The 25,251-nt window shown below is 36.2% G+C and overlaps 2 protein-coding genes across 3 annotated transcripts in view; one reads left to right on the forward strand and one right to left on the reverse strand.

Moving 5' to 3' along the window:
- The window catches only part of Cenpp (centromere protein P), a 200,818-nt gene that overhangs the window by 61,124 nt on the left and 114,443 nt on the right, over window positions 1-25,251 (forward strand). The gene's annotated exons all lie outside the window — the stretch shown is intronic.
- On the reverse strand, window positions 842-23,349 carry Aspn (asporin). 2 transcript variants are annotated; one of them, XM_004870078.3, is made up of 8 exons: window positions 23,135-23,349; window positions 15,845-16,120; window positions 12,873-12,985; window positions 10,060-10,273; window positions 8,279-8,389; window positions 5,422-5,515; window positions 4,630-4,768; window positions 842-2,046 (listed from the first exon to the last, which is right to left on the reverse strand). In XM_004870078.3, exons 2-8 carry the CDS (start codon window positions 16,095-16,097, stop codon window positions 1,849-1,851), a joined length of 1,122 nt encoding a protein of 373 aa, XP_004870135.1. In that variant the 5' UTR covers window positions 16,098-16,120; window positions 23,135-23,349; the 3' UTR covers window positions 842-1,848. The 2 variants fall into 2 exon arrangements, with proteins under 2 accessions (XP_004870135.1, XP_012923023.1); XM_013067569.3 differs by having other exon boundaries at window positions 15,845-16,115; window positions 23,135-23,314.

Below are 25,251 nucleotides of genomic sequence, written 5' to 3' on the forward strand. Positions count from 1 at the left end.
AGTTTTGTTCCAGGTTTCCAAATTTATATCCTCTTAGAAATTAAGTAATTTTTATGTAAAGCAATTGTTTTCAACCAGTTGAGGTTTTGACCTGTCTCCTAGCCTTCATCTCAGGAGTATTTGGCAAATTCTAAAGAAATTGTTAATTGTCCAAATTGTGGCAGGCAGCAGATGCATATGTCTGGCATTCAGTGGGTAGAGACCATGAAGCTGCTGAACATTCTGCAATGTGCAAGACAGTCTCCACTCCACAGATGTGAGGGTGATCTGGCTGCGACATCTGTCATGCCATTGATCATCAGGGTTGATTCAGCTGATCTGGCTAGCTAGGCGGGTGTCTCCTTCCTCCCTCACCACTCCACGTGCATCCCTCTGGAAGCTGCTTTGGTCTAAGAGACCAACCACCCCCGACAGATGACCACAGTCAAGGGTATATGAGTAGCTGTGCTCCCCTGCAGAACCTTCAAATAAGCTCTCAAGACAGTCTCCACTCCGAAGAATGATCAGGCCCCAAAATGTTAATAGGGCTGAAGTTGAATACCCTTCTGTGAAAAAAGAGATCTTATTACCCATTCTTAACCTGGATTTCCAAACCATCCACTCATTCTGATGTATCTGTAATATTCTCCTTCCCCCTTCATAAAATATAATTAAAGTCTAATTTTTGTGATAGTTTAAATAAAGGTGATTTTCACTGCATGAGAATTACATGGTATATTTTAGTACTATTATTTAGAATAGACATTAGTGCTGCTCTAATAAATGTTGTATATAAATTAGAGTTTTCTGAAAAATAGTTTATGTTCCTGGGCAGGAAAAGAAGAATTAAACCAAAACACAGTTCTTTTATTTCAAACAATATTTTAATGATGTTTTCCGTATTTCTAAGTTTGAATGCCAATAAAACAAATGAGACTACTCATAGCTTTTGTACAGAATTTTCAGTTTTTGTCTGTTTTCTTTGATGCTCTACCACTTCAGATGTATTTCTTGAGTTATATAGTCTGTGTGTACTTAAGGAGACAAATCAGTATAGAATTAATAGCATATAGACCCTTCTAAACTAGATCTTCCAAAGGGACATCCTGAAAATATTCCTTGGAGTTGAGGTGACATTGTTATATAACCTAAAAATTGACATACTAATAAAGGTTTATAATAACTGATAATAAAAATGAGAGTTATATAAACACTACACATCTTTACAGAGGTTTTATAATCAAGTACTAACTATATAGAGAAAACTGTGCTTTAGCCCCAAAACCAGCTCTTAAGAGTAGCATCTGTAGAGTTGGTAATGAATACTTACTGAAAGTTTTATTATAAGAAAATGGTTTTAAACATAAAAGACAGGCTGTAGCACATGAGAATTTTGTTATGATTATCTCAAACCATACTTCGCCATGATTAGAAATGTTACAGTACTACCCAAGTTATTAAAGAATAAGAATAGTATAATATACTCTTCAGATAGCTGTCCTTATCAATTTTATTTTTCTTACAAATGAAAGAGCACAAGTGTTGCTAAGTCAAGCATTCTATTTACAGTACAGTTCTTTTTAAAATGCACTAGATAAGAAAAGGTTAAATACTGACTTTTTACTGAGAAAGGAATGGTGAAGCAAGAGATTTATGCACAGTCATTTTATGCAGAAGAAAACTGCAATAGATACTTATTTCTGTCAATCCTTATGTACCAATAAATCGGCAAAATTCTGTTAAAATTTTTTGTCGCTTACCATATGGGACAGATTTTTCTATGTGAATAATACTACCATTATTAATGACATTCAAGTATTCCAAATGAAAGATTTTTTGAAATTCATACTGAGTGGACATCATTAGTTATTATTTTCTGAAGTTCCCAAGTTGAACACTCATTCTGCTCAAAACACAACGAAATGTTGCAGGTTGTATTTCCCAGTATTTCACCGGGTTGTTAAATAAACTTATTGCACTGTAGAGAGATTTCTTCATCTTTGGTATTGTTGGACAGAAGTCGTTTATTCCCACTTTCGTAATTGAATTAAAATGAAGGAAGATTATCTGTTGTAGTAGGAAAAGAAAGAATAGATTTAAAATACCCAATAAATGTAAAAGGATGATATTCTATTTATATTCAATATTCGTGGCTTTACTCATCTGTATTTTCACTTAAATGCACTTGTTTATACCTATTAAGTAGCTTTTAACCATTCAAGCTCCCATGCTGTCCAAGAAAATGTTCTAGGACAGGTGCTGTATGGCACACAACTGGAGCCATGGCTCCCAGCATGCTGCCTGGTCAACTTGCCACATTGCTTCTCCACACACCCCGTCCTGTCCACCTCATCCCATATATAGTTACTTCAGATGGGCATGACTGTGTTTACTTTGTGGATATTCACAGTTACAATTGAAAAGTATTAGAAATGAACAAAGGAATGAAATTCAGTGTTCCACAAATTCAACTCACTATATTAAGGTGAAGAAACCATTAGCTGGAACTTTTTTTTGCGGTAAGAGAGAGAAGTATAGAACACTTTTTTGTATGTGGTTTTATAGAAAATCTGTCAACATCTTAAACACATATTTGTAATAGGGCATTAGTAGTTGAATCCTTTGCACTAATGAAGAAATGCCAATTTTATAGGCTATGGAAATGTCTTGTAAATTGTTACTTATAAAGAGTGAGAAAATTTTGTTTCCATGATAATAAGCCTTTCTATTACATTTTGGTCTTCTGTAGTAACAGTAAGATTTCTAAGAATTAGAAGTAAGCTACTTAATTAACAGCATTGTGACAGGTTAAAAAGTAGGAACCTTTTGTTGGAAAAGCTGAAATATTGGTTTTGACCTTTAGTTAAGATTCTGCCTTTATTTCTTGCAAAGAGAGCCTCATCATGAAAATTCTAGGCTTTGCTAAAATGTTTATGTGTGGTTGTCAACCTTCCTCTATGCTCTATCAATCTTGGGATTTTGTGACAAATACCTACATGGTTCCCTTGCTCATCAATATCAGAGCAAGGTATGTTTTCCACAGCACTGAGATCATTGTGAGTGAAAATATAATAGGCATGAATGTGTTTACTTTGTGGGTATTCACTGAATTGTACACTTTTGATTTATGGTTATCTCTGTGCTTTTGTTCATTAAAGATGCTAACAAGAGTGCAGGTGGATGTAAGAGAGATAGTAAGCTGAGGTCTGAGTTGTCCAGAGGATGCAGATGAAGGAAAGTGGCCTGAAATAGGGCAGACCAGGATGTGCTCACAGTTGACAGATGTCCATGTACAGTATTCAGAAACCAAAGACCAGCAGGTCACTCCCAGATCCACATTGGCACAGAGTGCATGCTTTGATGGTTGTGTCTCCAATGAGTGCAGTGAGCAAAACTTGTTTAAAGATAAATGAGAAAAAAACTAAAGAAGCAGAGTGTTTGCTGAGTTTATAGCTTAATGTGCTGTTAGAAGGTGGGGCCTAGTTGGAGAAAGTAGGTCACACTGAGTATGTAATCTGGAAGGCTATATTCTTGTCCCACCCCCTTACTCTCCACCCCCTCTCCTCCCTGGATGCCATGAGGTGAGCGGCTCTCTTCTGCTGTACCTTCTGCCATGATGTTTCTGCCTTGGAGCCAGCCATTCCATGGGCTGAAACCTCTGAGACCGTGAGCCAAAATAAACCTTTTGTTCTCAAAGTTATATATGTCAGGTATTTTGTCCTAGTAACAGTACTAACATAGTACTCAGTGCCCAGTTTTGTTCTCAGCATATCTTTTGCTGGAAGATAAGACTTTGTATAGCAAGGGGATCTCATGAGAAAAAAATGGATTAAGATGAAATAATACTATGCAAGGATTCTTTTTTTTTTTTTTTTTTTTTTTGGTACCAGGGATCGAACTCAGGTCCTTGCGCTTGTGCAGCAGGTGGCAAAACCACTGAGCTAAATCCCTGGCCCTATGCAGGGATTCTTAATCTGAGATCCCTACATGAGAATCAAAAAGGTTTTGAAAAACCTATAATTATGTGCAAAATATTATTTTCATTTTCTGTGACTCTTGTCAGCAAGTTAAGAATTGTCAGATAAGAAAGAATAGCAAATGATAAAATGTAAATTTTTTTTTTATCTTTTCATGGTACTGAGGATGGATCTCAGGGCCTTCCACATTCTAGTTAAGCCCTACACTTCTGAATTATGTCTCCAACCCAGTATGAGCTTTTGATCCTCCAAATGCTGAATTCCACTTAATTATAAATGTTTTAAAAAGCATACCCACTTCCAACCTAGCACCATATGGATAGTGAAAATACCCAGATCCTAATTCTCTTGTTCTGCTCTGTGAGATGTGTCCAAAACAAAAGGACATAGGACCCTGCCAATCCTGCCTTAGCAACTACAGAAACTTGAAGTTAGGTATATTGGCATCTTTGCCATGAGGACCTCAGCAGCTTCAGTAGAAAAAACCAGGGCTTCTTGAGTGAAAACTTTTTGGACCCATTCTCCTAATGCTCTCCTATCTGCTAAAACACCTTATTCAACTTGGGGATTCATGATGTCTGAATTATCCTTGAGCCTCAGTTGGTCTTTGAAAAATACTAAATGTGTTTTATAAAAGTGCTTGTATCTTCCAGACACAAGTACAGTGTTTTACCTGGAGGTACTTCAACTCTTGTAATCCTGAAGGGATTTTTTTAAGTTTATTATTTTCCAAGTGTATTTCTCTCACACGCGGTATATTAGCAAAACTTCCATTTTCGATATCTGCAATTCTGTTGTTTCCTAGGCCCAGCCTAAAAATGATATAAAAATGTGTCAATTCTTATGAAGATGATTACATTTGATAGAGTTAGCTGAAAATACCACAGCCCTAGTTAGAATATAAGCCTTTCCTATTTTCATGTGTGGTCACACAAAAGGTGGTTCCTGGGTTGTTTTTTTTTTTTTTTTGAGACAGGGTCTTACTGTGTTGCCTAGGCTGGCCTTGAACTCACAATTCTCCTGGTTCAGTCTCCTCAGTAACTGGAATTACAAGCATGTGCCTCTATACCTTGTTTTCATGGCTTTAATAACCTAGTTCAGTATATAACCCCCGCGTACATACTCTTAGACTATTATCTGTCCTAAATACACCAAAGAGAAAATTTCCAAAATGTGCTTTCCTTCATTTCAACTTGATTTGTCTCTTCCATTAGCATATGCAGTAATAATAGTGCTTCTTTCTAGTTTTTCTTCTGTACTCTCTAGTACCAACAGTAATGATCTGAACTAGGGTCCTTATACACATTCTCTAAGAACCTTCAGTAATATCTTAATCCTGTGTGCTGTTACTTCTAAATTAAAATTTTGGTGTGTTATGTACATGTACCAACTCCCCATGATAAATGTGATTAATATACACTACAAATATATACTAAAAATAAATTAAGATTTTGGAAACTTTTACCTTTGTAGCTCTTTGTATCGTTTAAAATCCTCAAGTTCCACAGTTGAAATTTTATTAAAATCTAAATGAAGCTCTAATAAAGTTGATGGTAGGTCTAATAAAAAAAGAAAGATGTTGTTAGATCAAGTAAGGCCATACCTAATGAATATTTGTTGTTTTAGGTTATGGATTTAACTAATTATTTAAGTGCCTACTTTTAAAAATCTTTTTATTGTGAAAAATTTCAACCATGTACAAAATAGAAACTATTATTGTAAACTACTATGCTGTCATCCAGCTTTAACCTAGCTTCTTTTTTCCACTTTTATTTCATCTACACCATTTATTTATTGACATATTTATCTGTTTTGTCTTTTTTTTTAAGTTGGAGTATTTAAACTCAAATCCCATAGACAAATGTAATTTCACCTGTAAATACTTCACTATTTACCTAACTTCAATAGATAAGGTAATCTTTTTCATTTTCTTTGTACTAACCACCCTGCCAATATATATATATTTCTTAAATAAATTTTTTTTTCTTTTTGGTACCGGGGATCGAACTCAGGTCCTTACACTTGTGGGGCAGGAGGTGGAACCACTGAGCTAAATCCCCAACGCTACCCTGCCAATATTAATGTCTAACAAAGTTAGCAATAATTCTTTGATATCATCTAATACTGATCTCCCCCAGTTGTCTCATATATATCATTTTATAGTTAATTTGTTCAAGTCAGTATCTAATAAGTTTACAGAATACTTTGGTTCTTATCTCTTTTTAAATCTTTCATTTTTTCTAATACACTCCTTTCTATTGAATTCTTTCAGGTATTGATTTGAGACATTCATTTTGTTCATTTGGCTGACAGCATCCAGATGATAATTATCTGTCAGGAAACTAACCCCTTATTTCTTATGGCCTGGCCCTTAGATCCAAAGACACAATCAGATTTAGGTAGATCACCTTTCACTTGATGATTTTGGCATTCATTCATGGATGCTGCCTTGATCCACTCTTTCATCAGTAATCAGAAAGTGGTGACTTACTGGATTGTTTGTTTGTTTGTTTATAAGGTCTTACTGTGTTGCCCAGGCTGACCATACTTATTTCTGGACGAATGCAGTCCTTCTGTCTCAGCTGTGCCTGGCTCCTTTGACTATGTGGATGTTGTTATTCTTTATAGATTTATTGTCTGGAATTCATCTCTAAATGATTTACCCTCATAATTATTACTTACTAATATAGTTTTCATTGAAAAAAGAAAAAACTTGATTCTCTCTTTGGCGCAATGCCCAGAGGTGACCAGTGAAGATTTTTAAATTTTGTTTTTGTTTTTGGTATCAATATAAGCAAAGAATTTTTATTCTACCAGAGATAGTTAATCCATTGCAGTATTTATTCTTTAAATTAATAGTAGAATTTTTGTTTGTGTAATAAAGTACATAGTGCTTTTGCAGTGTCCTGGCACCTAATAAGTGCCCAGTGAACATCCGTCTTTCTCTTTTCACTGGCATCTTCTGACCCCAGCCCTCTCCAGATGTGCAGAAGCTACAGTAAAAGAGACTGATCAGAAGACTCAATCAAACTTCATTTTATTAGTCCTATACACAATGTATTGTCAACCAATAGGTAGTTATCTGGGAAAGCTTTCTTCTTTTCAGTTTTCACTGCAATATTTCCTTCCTGTGTAATGACTACTGAAGATAATTAAAATATCCTTATGAGTGTCAGTGGTCATCATGGCTGAATTTATTTTGATTCCAGAATATACTTTGAATTTTAAAAGTAAATAAACTCAAGTGCAAGGAAATAATTCCTTGAAACTCAGAAGTTTCTATTTTTTAAAAATTCTGATTAAGTAGAGCTATATTTATAGAGTGACTATAATAATCCCTCCAATATGTAAGGCAAAAAATTCTGTCCTCAAATACCTTGTATTCTCATTGAGATCATCATACATAGAAAAATTACCAGAAAAATTGATGGTATAGTATACCAGCCTATTCTAAAGTAGAAAGTCTGAGAAGAGTGACATCTCTGGAAGAAGGTATGAAGAATTTGAGGGGCCATGTGTACCCTGGGACATAAGGAAGGTGAGTGCTCAGAGAAAAGAGTAGAACACAACTGAGAAGACAGAGGTGTGAGCAGAGTCTATGATTCTGGGAGAAGCTCAGTGACTGCCAACAAATATCAGCATGCTTTTATACAGGAATGTCTTTTCCTATTCTGTTCTCAAATGAGTGCCTCCTGCCACCACCACCACCTTCACCAAACACACACACACACCCACACACACACACACAGTTACACACAATGTGATTATGCACTAGAATTTCCCAAATGAATAAGAAGGAAGATTTTTTTTATTTCTAATTAACTCTTCCTGATAAGGACTCCAGGGCAATCTGTCATTTCATCCACTGATGGAATTGTAACATGCAAGCAATTAGCACAGCTGGTGCTGAAAGTCAGCCCCATCTAGCTTTCTGAGGCTTTTCTTTCTATAGATTTATACACCCTTAATGCACCTCACAGATTAGCAGGCATACTTCACAGAATAACAGATATAGGTAAGTAAATACTAAAAAAGAGAAAAGAAAAAGTCCACTGCTTCTTAGTATTCTTAAACATTCTCAGTGTTTTAATGTCAGTTAAAATTAGTTTAATGCTGTAAAAAAAAATCACTATATAGTTCTCTATGTGTATGTAAAAAGATGCTAAATTTAATATTCTTCTGTCCAGATACACTGATACAAGGATTTCTAATTGTAGCATGGTTCTGGCAATGTATACTGCACAATTTACACAATGTATACTGTACAATGGACACTGAAAGATAACAGTTTTAAAATACTTGATCTTAAAATAAATACAAACCTTTAGGAATTGAGGTTAGTTTTGCTTCAGCAATTCTCATATGGAACACTGTCACCCCTTCAAATGCACCTGGCTCTATTCCACTATTTTCAAGAGGGTTTGCACTCATTTCTGTGGGAAAAATGACTCGATTTAGCACATATAGCTTACATGGAAAGAAAACTCACAATGCAGAGATGCATCCCAAGAATATTCCAAGAATGTGAGCTTCATCATTCACACTCATTTTCACTGAGTATTTGTTTTTATTGTTCTGTTCTCCTGTTTCCAAAAAGCACGAATTTGTACTTTGTACAATCAGATACATAACAGGTTCACTTTCTCCTGTAATCATGACCATGATAAAGGTTTTGTTGTAGTAATATTGCATCAGGAAAAAAAATCAACCTTCATATAATTAAAAATATTTGTGTTTTTAATTTTATTTCTTAAATTTTCTTTTTAATCATAGAAATTACATGATTAGGGCCGGGGATATAGCTCAGTGGTTCCGCTGCCTGCCTCACAAGCGCAAGGTCCTGAGTTCGATCCCCAGTACCCCCCCAAAAAAGAAATTACATGATTAGCAGACTACGCTGGGAAAATGCTAGTTAGAGGCTGTTTTTGGTTAAATGCCAGGTACTTAATTGAATTAAGTGAATAAATAAGTGAGAATCTTGGCTAAGACATTTGTTTGGATATTGTGAGGAGATGGCATGGTTATATGGTGTTAGAAGTAAAAAGTCAGCAGGGATTAACACATTCACAACAGGGTTGTACATACATTACTGTCCCAACGGGCAGCTTGTACTACCCAATGAAACTGTCCCATGCCTCTTAATGAGACAGTCATACATGTACCACCAGTAGTTAAGCTGGTGGGAATGTGTAAAAATATACAACAAAAAATTGCCTAGCTCTGTGATCTTTTGTTTTGTTTTATTCTTGTTTTTTTGAGAAAGGATCTCACTTTGTAATTCAGGATGGCCTTGAACTCACTATATATTCCAGGCTGGCCTCAAACTCATGACGGTCCCCCCACCTCAGCCTCCCAAATGCTGGGATCACAGGTGTGTGCCACCATGCCTGGCTTAGATCAGTGATCTTAATTAAAGCAGTTAACCAAATTTAGGTTTATATTCCATATACTATCTGAATTAATTTCATCATTATAGTTGAGTAGTTTATACATCAAAAATACTATCCTTAAATTAAATAATGATAACATAGATTTTATTAATTAGGGTCCAGTTCAGAAAATAAAACCACACTAGGTATTTCAAAGGAGACTCTCAAGAAAAAGACACAGTGTTAAAGACCATATTTTATTTAAGTGCTATGAATTTTGTTTACATTTTAATTGATTTATAAATGGTTTATTTTTTTCATTCATTAATTTTATTGGTAATACAAAATGCTGACATTCATTATTGGGAATTTGTACCTTTACATAATCTATCTTGGTTCTTAGTTTTTCCCCATTCCTCTGCCCTCCCTTCAACCCCTCCACCCCTCCCTATTTACAAAGACTTTGTGTCCATTTATTCCTTTTCTCATATTTATTCCTTTCCCTTCTTTCCTTTCCCCAACCCCTCCCACTTCCCCTTCCTCTTTGGATCTTTTCTTCCTATTTCACATTATTATACACGATGATCCTTATCTGCACTATAAATTGTTTATTGAAGCAAGGATTCAAACATTAGTTTTGGAAATTATCCTTATAAGTTAACACTGATAATAAAGTCTTCTACATTTGCATGTTGATTATAATTTTAAAATGTCCCATTCATTGAAAAACTTACCCAACACATGTAAAGCATTCATTCCTTTGAATGTGTCCTTGTGTATTTTCTTAACTTTATTATCATGAATTCTAAGTTCTGCTAATGATTTGGGAAGATTAAGTGGTATTTCAGTTAGTTGATTGTGGGATAAATATAGCCTTCGCAGCTTCTTTGTAGTTTGAAAGGTTTTTGGGTGAATTTTTGTTAGCTTGTTGTTGTTGAGAATCAGAGCCTGGATAAAACATAGCATGTTACATAAGATTAGGAGTGGATTTGATTTACTGATGTTCTACAATAATTAATCGTGGAAATCAGTATGATTTAAGTCATTTGTGTACTTAACAAACTATATAAAAATTTCCCAACCTGTTCTAAGCTTTAAAAAAATCAGTATCACTGTGCATACTTTAAAGGTACTTCTCAGTTGGAACAATGCAAAGCTTTAATGATTGGTGTTGTGCCTTTGGTTTAGATATAGGCTCATCTTTTTTGTCTTTGAGAGGGTGGTACCTCACACAGTTAAGATTCCAACCTCTGTGACTTTAGCAGAAGTTATTGTTCTCTTCTGACTACTGCACAGATGGATGCAGTGAAGAAAAATGACTTGCCTGCCATCACCCTGCCAGTGAGGCTCAGAGGTACCCTGCCCAGAGCGAGCGTGTGCCTCAGGGAGATCCAGCCCTAGTACATAGGGCATTGGTCATTGTTTTTGTTTTGTTTTGTTTTGTTTTTGTTTTTTCTGGTTAAGACATGCAGTTGGGATTGCTAAAGATGCATAAAAGGAAGGATAAGTGATAAAACTAGAGCAAAAGTTTTTATGCAGTGCTGTCAAATGCTGTCCTGGCACAGTGAGCTGGCAGAGTGACTCCAGGGCAGTTGTACTCTGTGTTGGGTTTTACATGAGGAATTGGCTATCACAGAGTCCTAAATTCATCCTTTAAAACATGTGGTTCTGTGTAAGGACTGAAGAAAAGTGTGGTGTGCATAAGTAGGACAGCAGGTCTTGATGAATAACAGTGAAAAGTGAGCCAAGGGGCCTGAGTGTTCTCAAATCTCACTCACCCTCTAAATGTGTCATCTTTTGTGTGAGAGCCCAGTGCCAGGTAAGCAGCTGACACATAACAATTGATAGAATGTCTAAAACTTTGTTTTTTTGGTATCCAGGATGGATCTCAGGACCTTGTGTTTGCAAGGCAGGCACAGTGCCACTGAGCTAAATCCCCAGCCCTGTCTAAAACATTTTGATTCTCTTTTAAGACTGGTATCATAACTGATATTAAATAAATATCTTGCAGCTGTGCAGTATAGCTACAGTTCAAGTATAAAGCATGTACTTTAATAAGTGTTTTACACCCTGGCACAGTGGTATATGCCTGTAGCCCAAGCTACTCAGGAGGCTAAGCCAGGAAGATCAGTTGAGGCCAGGTTAGGCCACACAGGGAGACTCATCTCAAAAAAATGCTTTACACTAGTACATTGGGTCAGTCTACTCATTAATAGCCTGGAGTCCCCTGCAATTGCTTAGCACCTTTCGTGCATTTGCTTATTCAGTCTTGTAAACACTCTATGAGATTTATGCTGTCAGTTTACTCCTCTTAAAACTGAGGAGAGTGAGGCTGCTTTGCCATTGTTGTACACCTGGTAGACTTAGGATTTGAACCCATATCTGTTTGACTCCAGAATATTCACCCTGAAACACAATGCCATATAAAATTTGACTAAAAGTGTATTAAGGAAGCCTAAGAATGCTCCTGACACTTTTTAGATCCTCATTTCCCAGTCAGTAATGGGAGGACATCTGGACCTAGCCCTTGTATTACTTATAAACTATAATAAAACTATTATATGACAGATTAATTTAAAACCTCTATGGCTCTGGTACTAAGTATGACATTAGCTATTAATCTTGTGATTGTTTAAGTTGAATGTGGTTTGATGAAGCAGTAAGAGCATTTGTAAGCTGTATTTCTAACTTCTCTTAAAATTATGCACACACATCTATGTGTAAGATATATATATATATATATATTTTTTTTTTTTTTTTTTTCGTACTGGGGATCAAACTCAGCACCTTGTGCTTGTGAGGCGGGCAGCAGCACCGCTGAGCTGAATCCCTGGCCCAATTTTTATTTCCAACCTCTAATGGTAGAATAATGGCCTCACAGTTCTCTAAAAGTTTATGCAATCTGAAGGATAAGCTGAGCAAACCCTTGGTACAATCTGTTGTCTTATTGCTGATTGTCTTGATAGTTAAGTGAAGTGTCACCTATAAAGTAAATATACGCTGTTCTAGGTGCTTTAAATATAATATGCCCTAGACCAGTGGTGGTGAACATATGACACACTTTTTGTTTTAAGACAAAAGATGCTAATGTAGGAGTTGTTTTTCTAAACTAAAACCTCAGTGTTCAGGTTTAATTGCAGTGTTGACACTTTGTACTAGTACATTGAGTTTTGGGTTATAGTTCAGGTACTTGGTCTCTAAAATGTTTGTCATCACTGCTCTATGCTAATGATTGCTATAAATGTTTTCTTGTTTATATTACTGTATAGTGGCTATTGTAACCTAAGTAGATTATAAACACATTAAGGACCATTAAACTCTCAGCCTCCTATCTTTAACTTTGCTATTGTTCAATAAACATCAAATGAATTAAATTATTAATTGGATTAATTCTATAATTTTAATCAACTAGAACCTCACTGAATGGAGGGATTTTGTCATACTTCATCTATATAAAAGTAGACTTCTTTGCACTAACACAATATAATGATTTCAGCAATGATAGATTTTCACTCAAAGTTCTGAAAACGAAAGTATATATCCTTACATAAAGTGAAGTGAGTCCTTTAAAGTCATTTTCTTTGATTTCCTTAATTTTGTTGTTTTGCAGGTCAACCATTCGTGTGTCAAATGGAATGTTGCTTGGGACCGAGGTCAAACCTGAGAAATAAATAAACATATTACAGACACTAGAGAATTCTGCAGAAGCCTAGATTACTAAAGTGGTAGAGATCCACAGTTATATGATAGAGAGTAGTACTAAAGTTGAGATTACTGATATTATAAAGATATACATCTTTAAATACATGGTTACCATTAAGTGACAGAGAACTTAATAGTTGACACAAATATTGTTTTTGGAAAAGCCTCAGGACCTTTCAAGTAACTCATTTATTTTTACAAGATATCTGTCTTGGACCTGGCTCACTCCACAGTGAAATAATGGGATAAGATGGGGCCTAAAGAGCTGACAGGCAGCTGAAGCACAGTTTATGTGATGCACTTTTGGTTGAAGAATACCAGCTTTGTATGCAGCTTTTCAGGGTGCAGTAGTGAGAACTTGAAGCATATGGGTCTTGATGATTTTTAAGAAGACTCAAAAGGTAGACATTGTACTTAGAAAATAGATAAATAATTTTCAAGTACATTATCAAAACTTTACTACCCATTTCCTGTAAGTAGTCAACCCCAACTAGTCATAAATTCTTTGATTTAAAAGTACTTATTTATTCCTGAATTACTCTTTATTAGCATCTGAGTATAAGGTATACCTTTACTTCATTATCTACAGCATTAGTTCAAGGGCAAGCGTGCTCTTTTCCACCCTGTACCAGAGGTACCTTTTAGTTGCCATCCCTCTTTGTCATTATGAAAAATAGCTGTCTTTTGTCATGTCAGAATAAGATATGACTGCATACTTCCTTTTCATATAAATACTCAAACATTAGTTACATGACTAAAAGACTTAAAATATTTTCCTCTCTTGGATTTAAAAAGACAAGATGAAAAGTATGTATAGTTTCAGGAGCAGTACACAATGTGGTTCTTCCTTACTAGTTTTACTTTCCATAGATGGCCAACCTTTAGTCTTTGGGCTCACTTCCTGCTTATTGAAAATGCTCCCTTCCTGCTTACTGGTGGACATTCCATACAAAAATTATGCCTGATGAACATGAGGTCTTCTTGGTTTTTTTCCCAGCATTTTATTATAAAAATGTTTAGAAAGTTGTAAGAATTTTAAAGTAAAAACCCGTATTCTCAATATCTACTTTCTACCATCAGCATTTTACTGTACTAAACTTGTTGTCCACCTGTCAGTTCCTCCCTTTTATGCGTTTTCAGGTGAGCTACAGATACTTGCTATCTTTTCTTTTTTTTTTTTTTCAATGTTGGCAATGGAATCTAGGATTTCACATACAAGAAGCAAGAACTCCATCACTGAGCTACATCCCAGCCTTATTTGCACACTTTTGGTAGAACTGTCTTTACTCCCCCAAAATAGTTGGATATTTAATATCCTGCAATTTAAAAAAAAAATTTTTTTTTTTGGTACCGGGGATTGAACTCAGGACCTTGTGCTTGTGAGGTAGGTGGCAGCACCACTGAGCTAAATCTCCAGCCCCCTTAATATCCTGCAATTGAAGAATTGAATATCCAGATATTTTGAGTTTCACTGTATATATAGCCTTATGTATATTTCTCCTCTATACTTTAAAATTAGCAATGATTTTCAGAAATTTAACCATAGATAAGAAGTGGGAAGGGAGGAGTAACTTGATGAGTTAAAAGGTAGAATCAGTTTTGTCAGATTAGGTTAATTTTGCCACCTTTATGAACATAAGAGATTATAGGTTTTAGAAAAATGAAGGGAAGTCCTGTGGAAGATGGAGGTTTTGTAGAAAGGATCTGCTTGGTAACAGGGATTTTGCCAATCCTATTCCCACCCCGCCCCTGGTGAAGTTGAAGCTCTGAAGCATCCAGACCCTTTCATGGTCATGTCATGGGGCCAGTAAGGTCTCAAATGGACATAGGATGTGGCCCTGATGGACCATTAGCCCGGTACCTGAATGGCAACCAGGGCTGTCTCAGTATCCCCTGTTTTGAACATAGCTGAATACAGTTCTTGATGTATAATCCTGTCACATCCATCTCCAAGAGCAGGGTGTGAGTGTGGTCTTTCGGGTTCCTTCATCAGAAGTAGTTAAATATACCACTAAGCAGAGGATTATAAATTTAAAGATACTTTAGTTCAGCCACTTCTTTTCAGTGCAGTTTTAAACCCAAATCATACATTATCTTTTAAATGTCTATAAAGATTTCACAAATTCTGTATAACAGATTTTGTTGTTCTGCTCAGGTACTTTATTTTTTACCATAGAGTTTTACTGGAAAGCAGTCTCAACCTGCTAACACACTAAGATGAAATGTTGTGAAGGACATTAAAATGAAGCACTTCAATTTAATTTGAGAAGAGAAAGAAATGTAAGAAATGTTCTGCTTGTAAGAGCTCCATTGTTTTCCTCTACTCTGGGCTTTTGAAATAAGTATGGATGTACTTTGCAGTTTAATGTAGTCTCACCTTAAATATGTATGTATGTATGTATGTTTGTATGTGTGTATATTGTGCTAGGAATGGAGCTCAAGGCCTCAAGTATGCATTATACCTCTGCCCCCTTATTTTTCTTGTAATAGGCCAGTTTGTAGGGTGACCTTGAACTTGCTATCCTTCCGCTTTAACCTCTCAAGTAGCTGGGACTACAGGCGTGCACCATGACACCCAGCTTCCACATAAATATTTAAATGAAAAAAATTTTACAATCAATGAGAATGATTTTTAAATTTAGTAATGACTTTTCCTATTTTAATTTTGTCAGACTAGCAGATTTTTGGTTAAAACAGAGTTGATTACCAGGTATTTAGCTCAGTGGTTCCGGAGCCTGCCTTGCAAGCACAAGGTCCCGAGTTCGCTCTCCGATACCAAAAAAAAGCTTTAAAAAAACAGTTGATTTATGCTCTTACCTAGATCAGAGCAGTGTACAACTCGTGAGTAACATTGGCATCCAAATGGACATGTTGGAAACAGATCAAATGGGAAAAAGGGATTTACTGGCTCCTTTGTTGGAAAAAGAGAGTTGTCATCATCATTGTCATCCTCATCATCTGTGTCTTCCATATCCTTCAGCATTAAATTCTTCAGTGTCACATGTGAAGGGCTAAAGAAGGGTTTGGCAGAACACACAGCCACGAGCAGTAAGAGCACATATTCTTTCATGCTGTCTTAGGTAGAAGACTGATCTAGGATTAAGCAGACATTGAGTATTAAGTTAGAGTTTAAACAGACATATTTTCTGCAGCTATACATTTCTCACTACTGGCAAGAGTACAATGAAATGGCATTCTTAGCCATTTGTAGGTAGTGTAAGAGTAAACTTACAATTTTTTTTTGAAAAGCCATTCACCAGTGTAGTGTGGTCTGAGAGTTTTAAAAATATCTTTGTCATTCAAAAAAGTAATTCTCCTTTTTTTAATCTAGTCTCAGGAAATAATTCTAAAGTGCACAAAGATGTTCATCACAAAATTACTTATAATAGAAAAAATTACAGACAATTCCAGTGCTTAAAGATGAATAGTAAGATAAAATAGGATATATTTGTTCTATAAAATATTTTGGAACCACCCAAAAATGTTTGCAAAGATGTTTAAAAATAGACAATATTATTTTTGTGCAATAAAAATGCTCCTATTATAAATATATAAAAAGGTACAAATATGCTTGATTAATGATAAACTTTAGTGATAGAATCTATGGATAACTTGTGTCTCTTCTTTAATTTTTACAATGAACAATAATTTTATAATTAGAAAACTGTTTCTAAAAGCAAAAATAGATTATCAGATTTAACCCTTTTCCCTAAGTCCTTTCATTGCCTTAATAGCTATGTCCCTTTAAAATAAATATCTTTGGCATCCCTGAGGTGACATGTGCACATTTTTCCTAACTTAGTTCTCTTTGCCCTCTCCAACCTCAGTCTTATCATTGGTCACTTTTTCCATAAAGTCACTGGGGTCTTTTTCCTTCTAACCTGTCCTACTGTCTAATATCTGACCCAAACTATCTGATGTCCAGACTATTCTTTTTTTATTCACTTGCCACAACTTCTATCCGATTGTGTGCTTGTGATGGAGGCTGGGTTGTTTTTATTTTATTTTTTTTTAAGATTCCACAAAGCTGGAATGTACCAACAAAAACCTTTAGAGTGTAGAGTCATTGCTATCTGATGGCTGATATTCCTACAGGTATCATAGTTCCTAAGTGATTCCTACATATCATAGTTTCTTTCTCTTTTTCTTTTTCCAGTAACAGGGATCAAACTCAGGACCTTGCACCTACAAGGCAGGTGCAATGCCACTGAGCTAAATCCCCGGCCCAGTATATCATAGTTTCTTATCACCCACGAAACTTGTACATTCTCAGAAAATTTCAAAAACCAAAAATATTATGAAATCCAAAATTGTCATATCCAAGAGTTGTGTATCAGTGAGAGCAAGTCCTGGCAGGAGAACATCTCCACATTGCCTCAGCAGGGGGTTCCCCAGAATGTCTTAGAGCCTCAGACACTTAACAGTCTGCCAGGCCTGCCTTGCTTGAGTGCCACTAGTGACTAAAAGAGACTGCTAGTCAGTCAAAGCTGGGCCAGCCTCAGGAAGACCTACCGCCCTGCTCTTGAGTTATCCAGGCTGGTTACTATTTCTCAGAAATCAGATTGAACATCTCTTCATGGGCAAGGTTTTTGCTTGACTTAAGAGTAAGAAATAAATGGATGGATGAATTAAAATACAAATTTATATATGACATGTCTTTTTTAAGCATCAGAGCAGTGTTAGGAAATCCTACCTTTAGTTATTAATCTAATAATTACTTTATGTAATTCTTTACATGCTCCAAAAATCTGAATGATGACAATAAGCATTTGCCCACTGGGTAACTGGCCAGCACTGGCAAAATATGTAATTTACCTCTGTCATAGGAAAGAGATTACAAGATATATATGAAAATGATAAAATCTTTTATATTTTAATAATCTTATCCTGAATCCTATTTTAAAACTAACCTTAGCCTCCCACCTGTACCTACTTTGTGGAAGTGTTAACTCATACCTTATTCTTCACTCTTCCCTCATGATAAGAGGAAATGGGGTGCAAAGATCTTGGTGACTTCTACTGAGGTCACCAACTGAATAAAAATGGAGCCAAAGCTACATCTCATTGTTCTGGATCCCTGTTCTGTGCCACCTGATGCAACAGTTCCCATGGGAGGGCTCAGTTCTCTAATCCAGAAATCTAGTAGCTTCACAGGCATATACTGTCATCTCTTCTTACTCAACCAGACTAAAAATTGCTGTCCTTTATACATCTGTGCAAAAAGGGGCACGGTGTACAGTATCTTGGATAAGGAGGGCATGGAGTGGAATGAGTGTGTGGTCAGGTTTGTGCATGCAAGTGAGAAATTGTGCTGAGAACAATTCCCTGGTGGTGAAAATTACCTGCTATGGTGGCTGCTTTCTTGTTGCTGCTGTGGGGCCTCCCTGCTGGTCATTCTGAAAATTCTGATATGGATCCTGATATGAGTGAAAGTCACCTGGAATTCACTTACAGTATGTCTTTGTTCCTTTCTCTGCTTCTCAGCTGCATACCTACCTTTGACTCATTATGCTTTTTGACCTCAGAGCTTCTCTGTGGTCCAAGCTCCTTAGTGTTTAGTACCCAGCTTTTGTTCAGCCTCCAAAATATTCATTCCCTAGAAACTCAGTTCTTGGTCCTTAGCTGAATCCCAGCTTGTTCCTGATTACACTGTATTCTCTAATGTTTGTTAATTTTATCTCTTTCTTCCAGGACACACAGTTATATGTGACCTTGGCAATGAGACACTTAAGATTAGTATCATTTGAGGTCTTGTCTCTGGCTTAGTTTGAGGTTGCGGGAGTTACTCAATGATCTTTTTTTCCCCCCGGTACCGGGGATCAAACTCAGGACCTTGCCACTTTCAAGGCAGATGCTGTATCACTGAGCTAAATCCCTGGCCCTCAGTGAGCATTTTTTAAACACCCAGTGAGCCCAGCTGTGGTGTCAGGATGCTGAATGGTGAGGTACAGCACATCTCTTTCCCCTTCCTCTCCTCTCCCACACTTCCATTCTCAAAACATATCTACAACTCCTAATCAACTGCTCTCAGTTAACTGGGATTGTTAATATTAACATTTGAATGCCAGGTATATTGACAGGAAAACTAAGGATAAAAAGCTTAAATTAGTAAATAGAATAGTAAAAAACAACATCAACTGTATACACTGACTCTACAAGGGAGGAGATTTTGACCCTAGATGTGGGTCTCCAGAGCTTAGAAAGTGACATTTTTTACCGTGTATCTCTTTGTTCCTTATAATCCTCACTTACAGTTTTATACCACTAGAATTAAAGACACCTATAAAATCGTATGTGTGTATGAAAGTATAGAGTATACAATACCTAGGAGGAGGAATGGTCAAATTATGAGTAAAGCATCTTTTTTCTTTTTGTGCCTAGTTTTTAAACTTATGTTGCTTTAAAATATTTCAAATATCAGTCTGCCAACAGAATCTTCCTTATGTTGGTCCTACATATGTACTCTGGCCTTTTCCTACCCCTTCTTTAGCATTAGACTGATATCACAAATAGTAGAACTCAAGGTTTCTAGTATAAGCCGTTCTCATCTATCTTCCCCCTAAATGTCAAACAGAAACACCTATGTAAGAAATTGTTTTGGAGTTTACAATTTCTTGAGGACTAATTCCATTTATTGGTATAAGAAATGAATATTTTAATGATTTTTTTCAATTGGTTGGTTAAGTGTTTTCTCATAGAAACTTTGAGCTCTACAGGCTTTAGCTTTCTGGTGTAGAACAGAAAAAAACTAACACATAATGTATCTGAAATACAAACCTAAGAAAAAAGTATGGTACTTAAAAAAATTATATGTAACAACAGGAATGTGTTAGAGTTCCAAAGTGGGTGCCAAAAACACATGTTGGTTTTCCTTGTGGCCTGGCAGCTGGAGTGAGGGCTGGCCTTGCTGCTGTGCATGCCACATGCTGGTGTCCTGGATTTGTTCAGCCTTGTCGCTTCAGTGAGCTCAGGAGAGGCTTCCCCAGTGCTGACTGGAGGTTCAGGCTGAGGAGCAGAATGAGGTGTGAGAAACAGAATGTGGAGCAGAGAGGATAATGAGAAGATATGAGCAGAACAGTGCTTCTCTTCCACATCTTACCAGCCCACCTTGGGTCCCTAGAACGTGTAGTAAGATCCCTCCATTTCTCTATCTTCTTTCTTAGACTGACACATTTCATGAAAGCCTCCCTGCCTTTATCCAAAGCTGAAGTAAAATGAAAATAAGAAACTGATACTTCTGCCTGCTAGCTTTAGGGTGGGGCATCACTGCACTTGTTGATTGATGGAGGGTAGATGGGCTCTTTCCTGTGGCACCTGGGCCTGACAGCTACTTGGAAGCCCTTGCTGGTGGTGAAGGTTCCACAACATTTTGGCCCACCATTCTTAAATAACTCTAGTGAAAGTATTCATAGGGAACAGACCACCTTAAGGCATTATTGTGCACTGTCACCCAACTATGGCTGCTAGAAAAGTCTTCATTTTAAGACCAAAAGAGTCAGACCAACTTTAGTTCCTTGAGGACTTGATCATTTATCTGTCTAATGTGGCTGGGTCTCTGCCACGGTTTTGGAAGCCCCAATTTAGCCCCACACCTCTCCCTTTTGCTGCTGCATAGTTGTTTACTAAAAGATAAAAGACTTAGATGTCTAGACAAGAGCACTATATGGCAGTGCTTTCTCACAATGCAGCAAGAATATAGAAAATATGTATTATTAACTATTCATTATTTTAAATGGCAGGCCCTTTCATTTTATTTTAAAATTTGACTTTTTAATATGGTTCAAACTCGATTTTATTAGTTTTGGCAGCATTTAGACTGTGCTGTTTTTAAAACTTTTAAAAATATTTATGTCTTATTCACAGGAAGACTCAATATTTCCCTGATTTAGAACAGTTTTGCCAGTGTTTTCTACTCATAGAAAGCTTTGGATTCTGGAATGAAGTCTCTCTTAATCAGAAAACTATTTGAAATATTATTCCAGGGCTGTTATTAATAAATCATGGCCCATTAAAGCTAAGAGAGGCCTCTGAGACAATCCTCCCAGAGCTCTCTCTTCATAGAGGAAGAAGCTGAGGCTTCAGTCTACCAGAATTCTCTGGAGGCAGCATAGCTGAAGCAGCTTTCTCACTCCTTGCTGGTGGTGCTTTCCCCTGTTCTCACAGCCTCTCTGAATAGATTTTCATCTCCTAGTTACTTCTAGACAATAAACAGACTTTCCTCTGGATGAGACAGCCAGGTTTTCATAAAAGTTCATAACAAGATTTCATGTAGCTAAGAAGTATATAAACTTCCCTTTTACCATTTAACTGGTCCACAAACTTGGAATGGAAAATTTGTTTAAGAGAAATGGTATTTCCTCTCAGACTGTATTAGATAAATAAGCCACTGTGCTTTTAAATTCCCAATTTAAAGGCCCTTGGCAACTTAAATGCAGGTACCACTTGTAGGGTTCAGGGTATAAATGTTACATAACATACCCAACATGTCTTACAGGAAGCATGCAGAACACATGCGTGTATAATCAAGGCACACCCTAGTAAGCTAACAAGTTAAAAGTCCAAGCATGCATTTGGAAACTTATTCACTGTACCATTTGTTCATGAACATTGATACTTTTGAGCATCTTTCTTTGTTTTGTTTTGTTTTTGGTACCGGGGATCGAACTCGGGTCCCTGTGCTTGCACAGCAGGTGGCAAAACCACTGAGCTAAATCCCCGGCCCCAACATTGATACTTTTAAACCAACACTTTCCTAAAGAATTTCTGTTTTTCCTTATGTACTAAGGGTCTTTTTTTTTTCCTTTCACCATTTAAAAAAATCTCTAGCAACCTAGCTGTTGTTTTAAAAACAAAAAATTCTAAGCTCTTCAGTTTTCTATTTCCTGCATTGCCTCAACTCTTGTGCTTGTAAAGTTTTGTCTCAAACCTCAGATCAGGTATCAGAATATTCAATTTTAATGTAGTGGTTAGATAAAACAAGACAACACAATCTCCTTTCTTCCCACTACCGCACTATGTTGCGTAATGCCAAAAAATAAACTAAAAACATCAAGATACTTTTATGAGACTATGGACTTATGACCTCTCTTTCTTTCTCTCTGTCTCTCTCTCTCTCTCTCTCTCCCTCCCTCCCTCCCTCTCTCTCCCTCTCTCCCTCTCTCCCTCTCTCCCTCTCTCTCCCTCTCTCTACCTCCCTCCCTCCCCCTTCCTTTCTTAATAAGGTAATGATTTGGGGGGAAGCAGTGCCGGGGGATAAAACTACTTTATTTTTAGAACAAGACAACCCCTCATGTTCTTTACGACTCAGTCTCAATAGCATATGGCCACTATCTTTTGGCTGCCACACCTCTGTATAGATTAACATGAATGCTATGCTCTATTACTAGGGAATAGACTATTTGAATACATGCTTAATTTTTTAATCTAAGATTTAATAAAAATTTTACTTTGGAAAAGGACAGAGGAACTATTTCAATGTGTTAAATTCTGACTAGATTTTACTAAAATAAATCACTAATCTTTTACATGGAACTGCTTAAATTATTTCTTGAAATTATGTAGATTTCTGCTTTAACTGTCTAGTACCATTTCATTGCATAATTAAATTTATCAAGAAAAAATATGGACTTTCAAATTTATAAGTAAAAATGACATTTGGGTAATACACATTTTAAAAACATTAGAAAATATCTTAGTTTTAGACTTAAAAGAAATATTTACTGTTTCCATTAATATATTTGTGATACCCTAGATTTCATTATCAGTAATTTATAATGTTGTTTTCCTAAAAGAACATGTCTATTTAAATGATTTTTTTAAATTAATCATGTTATCATTTCTAGTAAAGCATAACAGATTTTCACTTAGCTTTAAAAAAAAGCACATAATTATATTTAAAATTTATTAAATACAAGGCATAAAACTAGAGTAATTTTAGCTACAAATTTAGGTTCATATTTAAATACTGATTTTTTAGAAACTATTGAGAAAAGCTTTAAACTTCACCATTATCATTCATAAACATTTATTACTCATATTAGTGTCTCTTTAGTATTGACTATAAAGGAATTGTATGCTGGTACATGTAAGACAAACATGAAAACATACCTTGTCAGAAGAGAGTAGTTCTCTTGAAAGTAGAATTTATCCACCCTGTGCTACTTATCTACAAGGTAAATGTTCTCAGCCAATGTTTAAGAAGCAAAGATGAAAAAGATGTCTCATTTATGAGAAAAAATATTCTTCAGCACAGGCCCTTGTGTGGCTGCACCCTGGGTGACACTGGAATAAACTGCTTCTACAGATTAGTCCATGTTAGCACTGAGGAGCGAGATTAAAACTTGTTACTGCTCATATGTTTTCCATCACTGTTTGTATCGTAGCCAAAACTTCTAGCTAAATTCTAGACGTCTACTGGAAGATTTGGAAAGAAAAAAAGGGTTTAATAATACATGGCAACTGGCCATTAAAATTGTAGTCAAAGTCACTCAAGAAGTACCTGATTTGAGAAAAAAAAGTACTTTATGAAATTCGTAAATGAATAAACACATAAATAAAGTACAATTTCAGAAGTCACCCTGAATGGACTAGTAAAATATTTATCACTCTTGGTAAAGAATCCCAGCATATAGAAGTATAACCCAAACTATAATGTACCTGAGAAAAGACCCATGCTTTTATTTTCTCCTAATGACCGAAACTATTACATTAAGCATATTTCTCAAGATTTTTTTTTTCAAAAGCTCTTAATCCTGCCATAAGCATATGAGGGGAACTGCAGACCAGACCCTGGAAGGTGCTCCCTGGACACAGCATGTGGAATGATGTAGATAGACATATGCAGCCAGGTGACTCCCTCCTATATATATTTTGTGCAGCTTTCCCATTATAAGAGAGTCTTGGCTGAGCCTTCATTGCAGTTGAGGAGACCTGAGAGCAGAGAAAATGCCATTGTCTGAGAAGAGAATCATTATTTGCGTCCCATTTTCCACTCGCTTCAAGAGTTTGCCTAATTCTCACATCCACTAAGATGTAATCATTTAAGAGTGGACCATTTGTATTATCCTAGGGACAAAGACTCACTGATGTGGGTGACCCCAGTAGATCACCTGATTGTTGTGTGGATTTGGAGCAGAACTTGATCTCAGAATCAGACCATCTGTTGCTCCCACTCTCAAGAGTGGCACAGATTGTTGAAGTGAATCTGCTACAGCCACAGAAAGAATAATTGTGTTTCATATATGCAGGGAAGCTAGCCATGTGTTCATCTTCCCCCCACATAAAATATTTGTCCCTTGGCCTTGAATCTGATCATAGCAGTCACCTCAGCACTGCTATACTGCCAGCCTTCAGCGTAGCTTAGGTACTACTTGAGCCTCAAGCATCTGAGGGAATAGCAGCTGTCCTATTTGGGTCAGAATGCTCTTATTCTCATTTCTTGTTATATTTTAGTTGCAATATATCTGTTAACTCGATAAATTGGGAGCATAATGAAAGTATGAACTGGATTGTATTAATCCTTAGGCCTATAGCATCCAGCATCTGCCTGATTCCATCACAGCATGGTCATTAACAGGGAGCTCTTGGGTAAAATTCATTTTGTCCTACAGAATATTTTGCTTTAAACTCTTTATCCAAGTGTATTTTACAAAGATATAAACATATTACAATGTTACAAATCAATCAATTCTCACAAACACATCCATGATAAGGAAATCCCACCATTTCCCCTGTCCTTCTTTATCCTCCTTAAAGTTACTGCCTGACTTCAGCACAATAGGTTGTTTCCTGAACTTTACATAAATGGAATCATACTGTCCACTCTTGTGTCTTACTTTTTTCACTCAGCATTGTATTTTTGAGAGCCACCAGTACCATTGTAGTTAGCAAGTAGTTCATTTTTCTTACTGTATAGTATTCTGTTATAGGAATACACCACAAAATACTTACCAGTGATACCTTGGTATTCATTGGTTCTGAGAGGTGCAATGAGTACCAAAAATGATGAGTACTTTATTTCCATTTCCTTTCCCCTGCCCCTCCCACTACCCCTACCCCTTTGGACCTTTTCTTCCTATTTTACATTTTTGATTATTCATTCTAATACCTACAATATACCAATAAAAGAATTTAATAATAATAAAAAAAGAAAATATGAAGAAAAAAAAAATGATGAGTACCAAATTGTTTCGGTTGAAAAGGTTAGCGAGTCACACGGCATTTGA

Source organism: Heterocephalus glaber, unplaced genomic scaffold (assembly GCF_053883595.1).
Source record: "Heterocephalus glaber isolate CG9 unplaced genomic scaffold, H.glaber_assembly_v1.0 deba00000621, whole genome shotgun sequence".
Lineage (NCBI taxonomy): Eukaryota > Metazoa > Chordata > Mammalia > Rodentia > Bathyergidae > Heterocephalus > Heterocephalus glaber.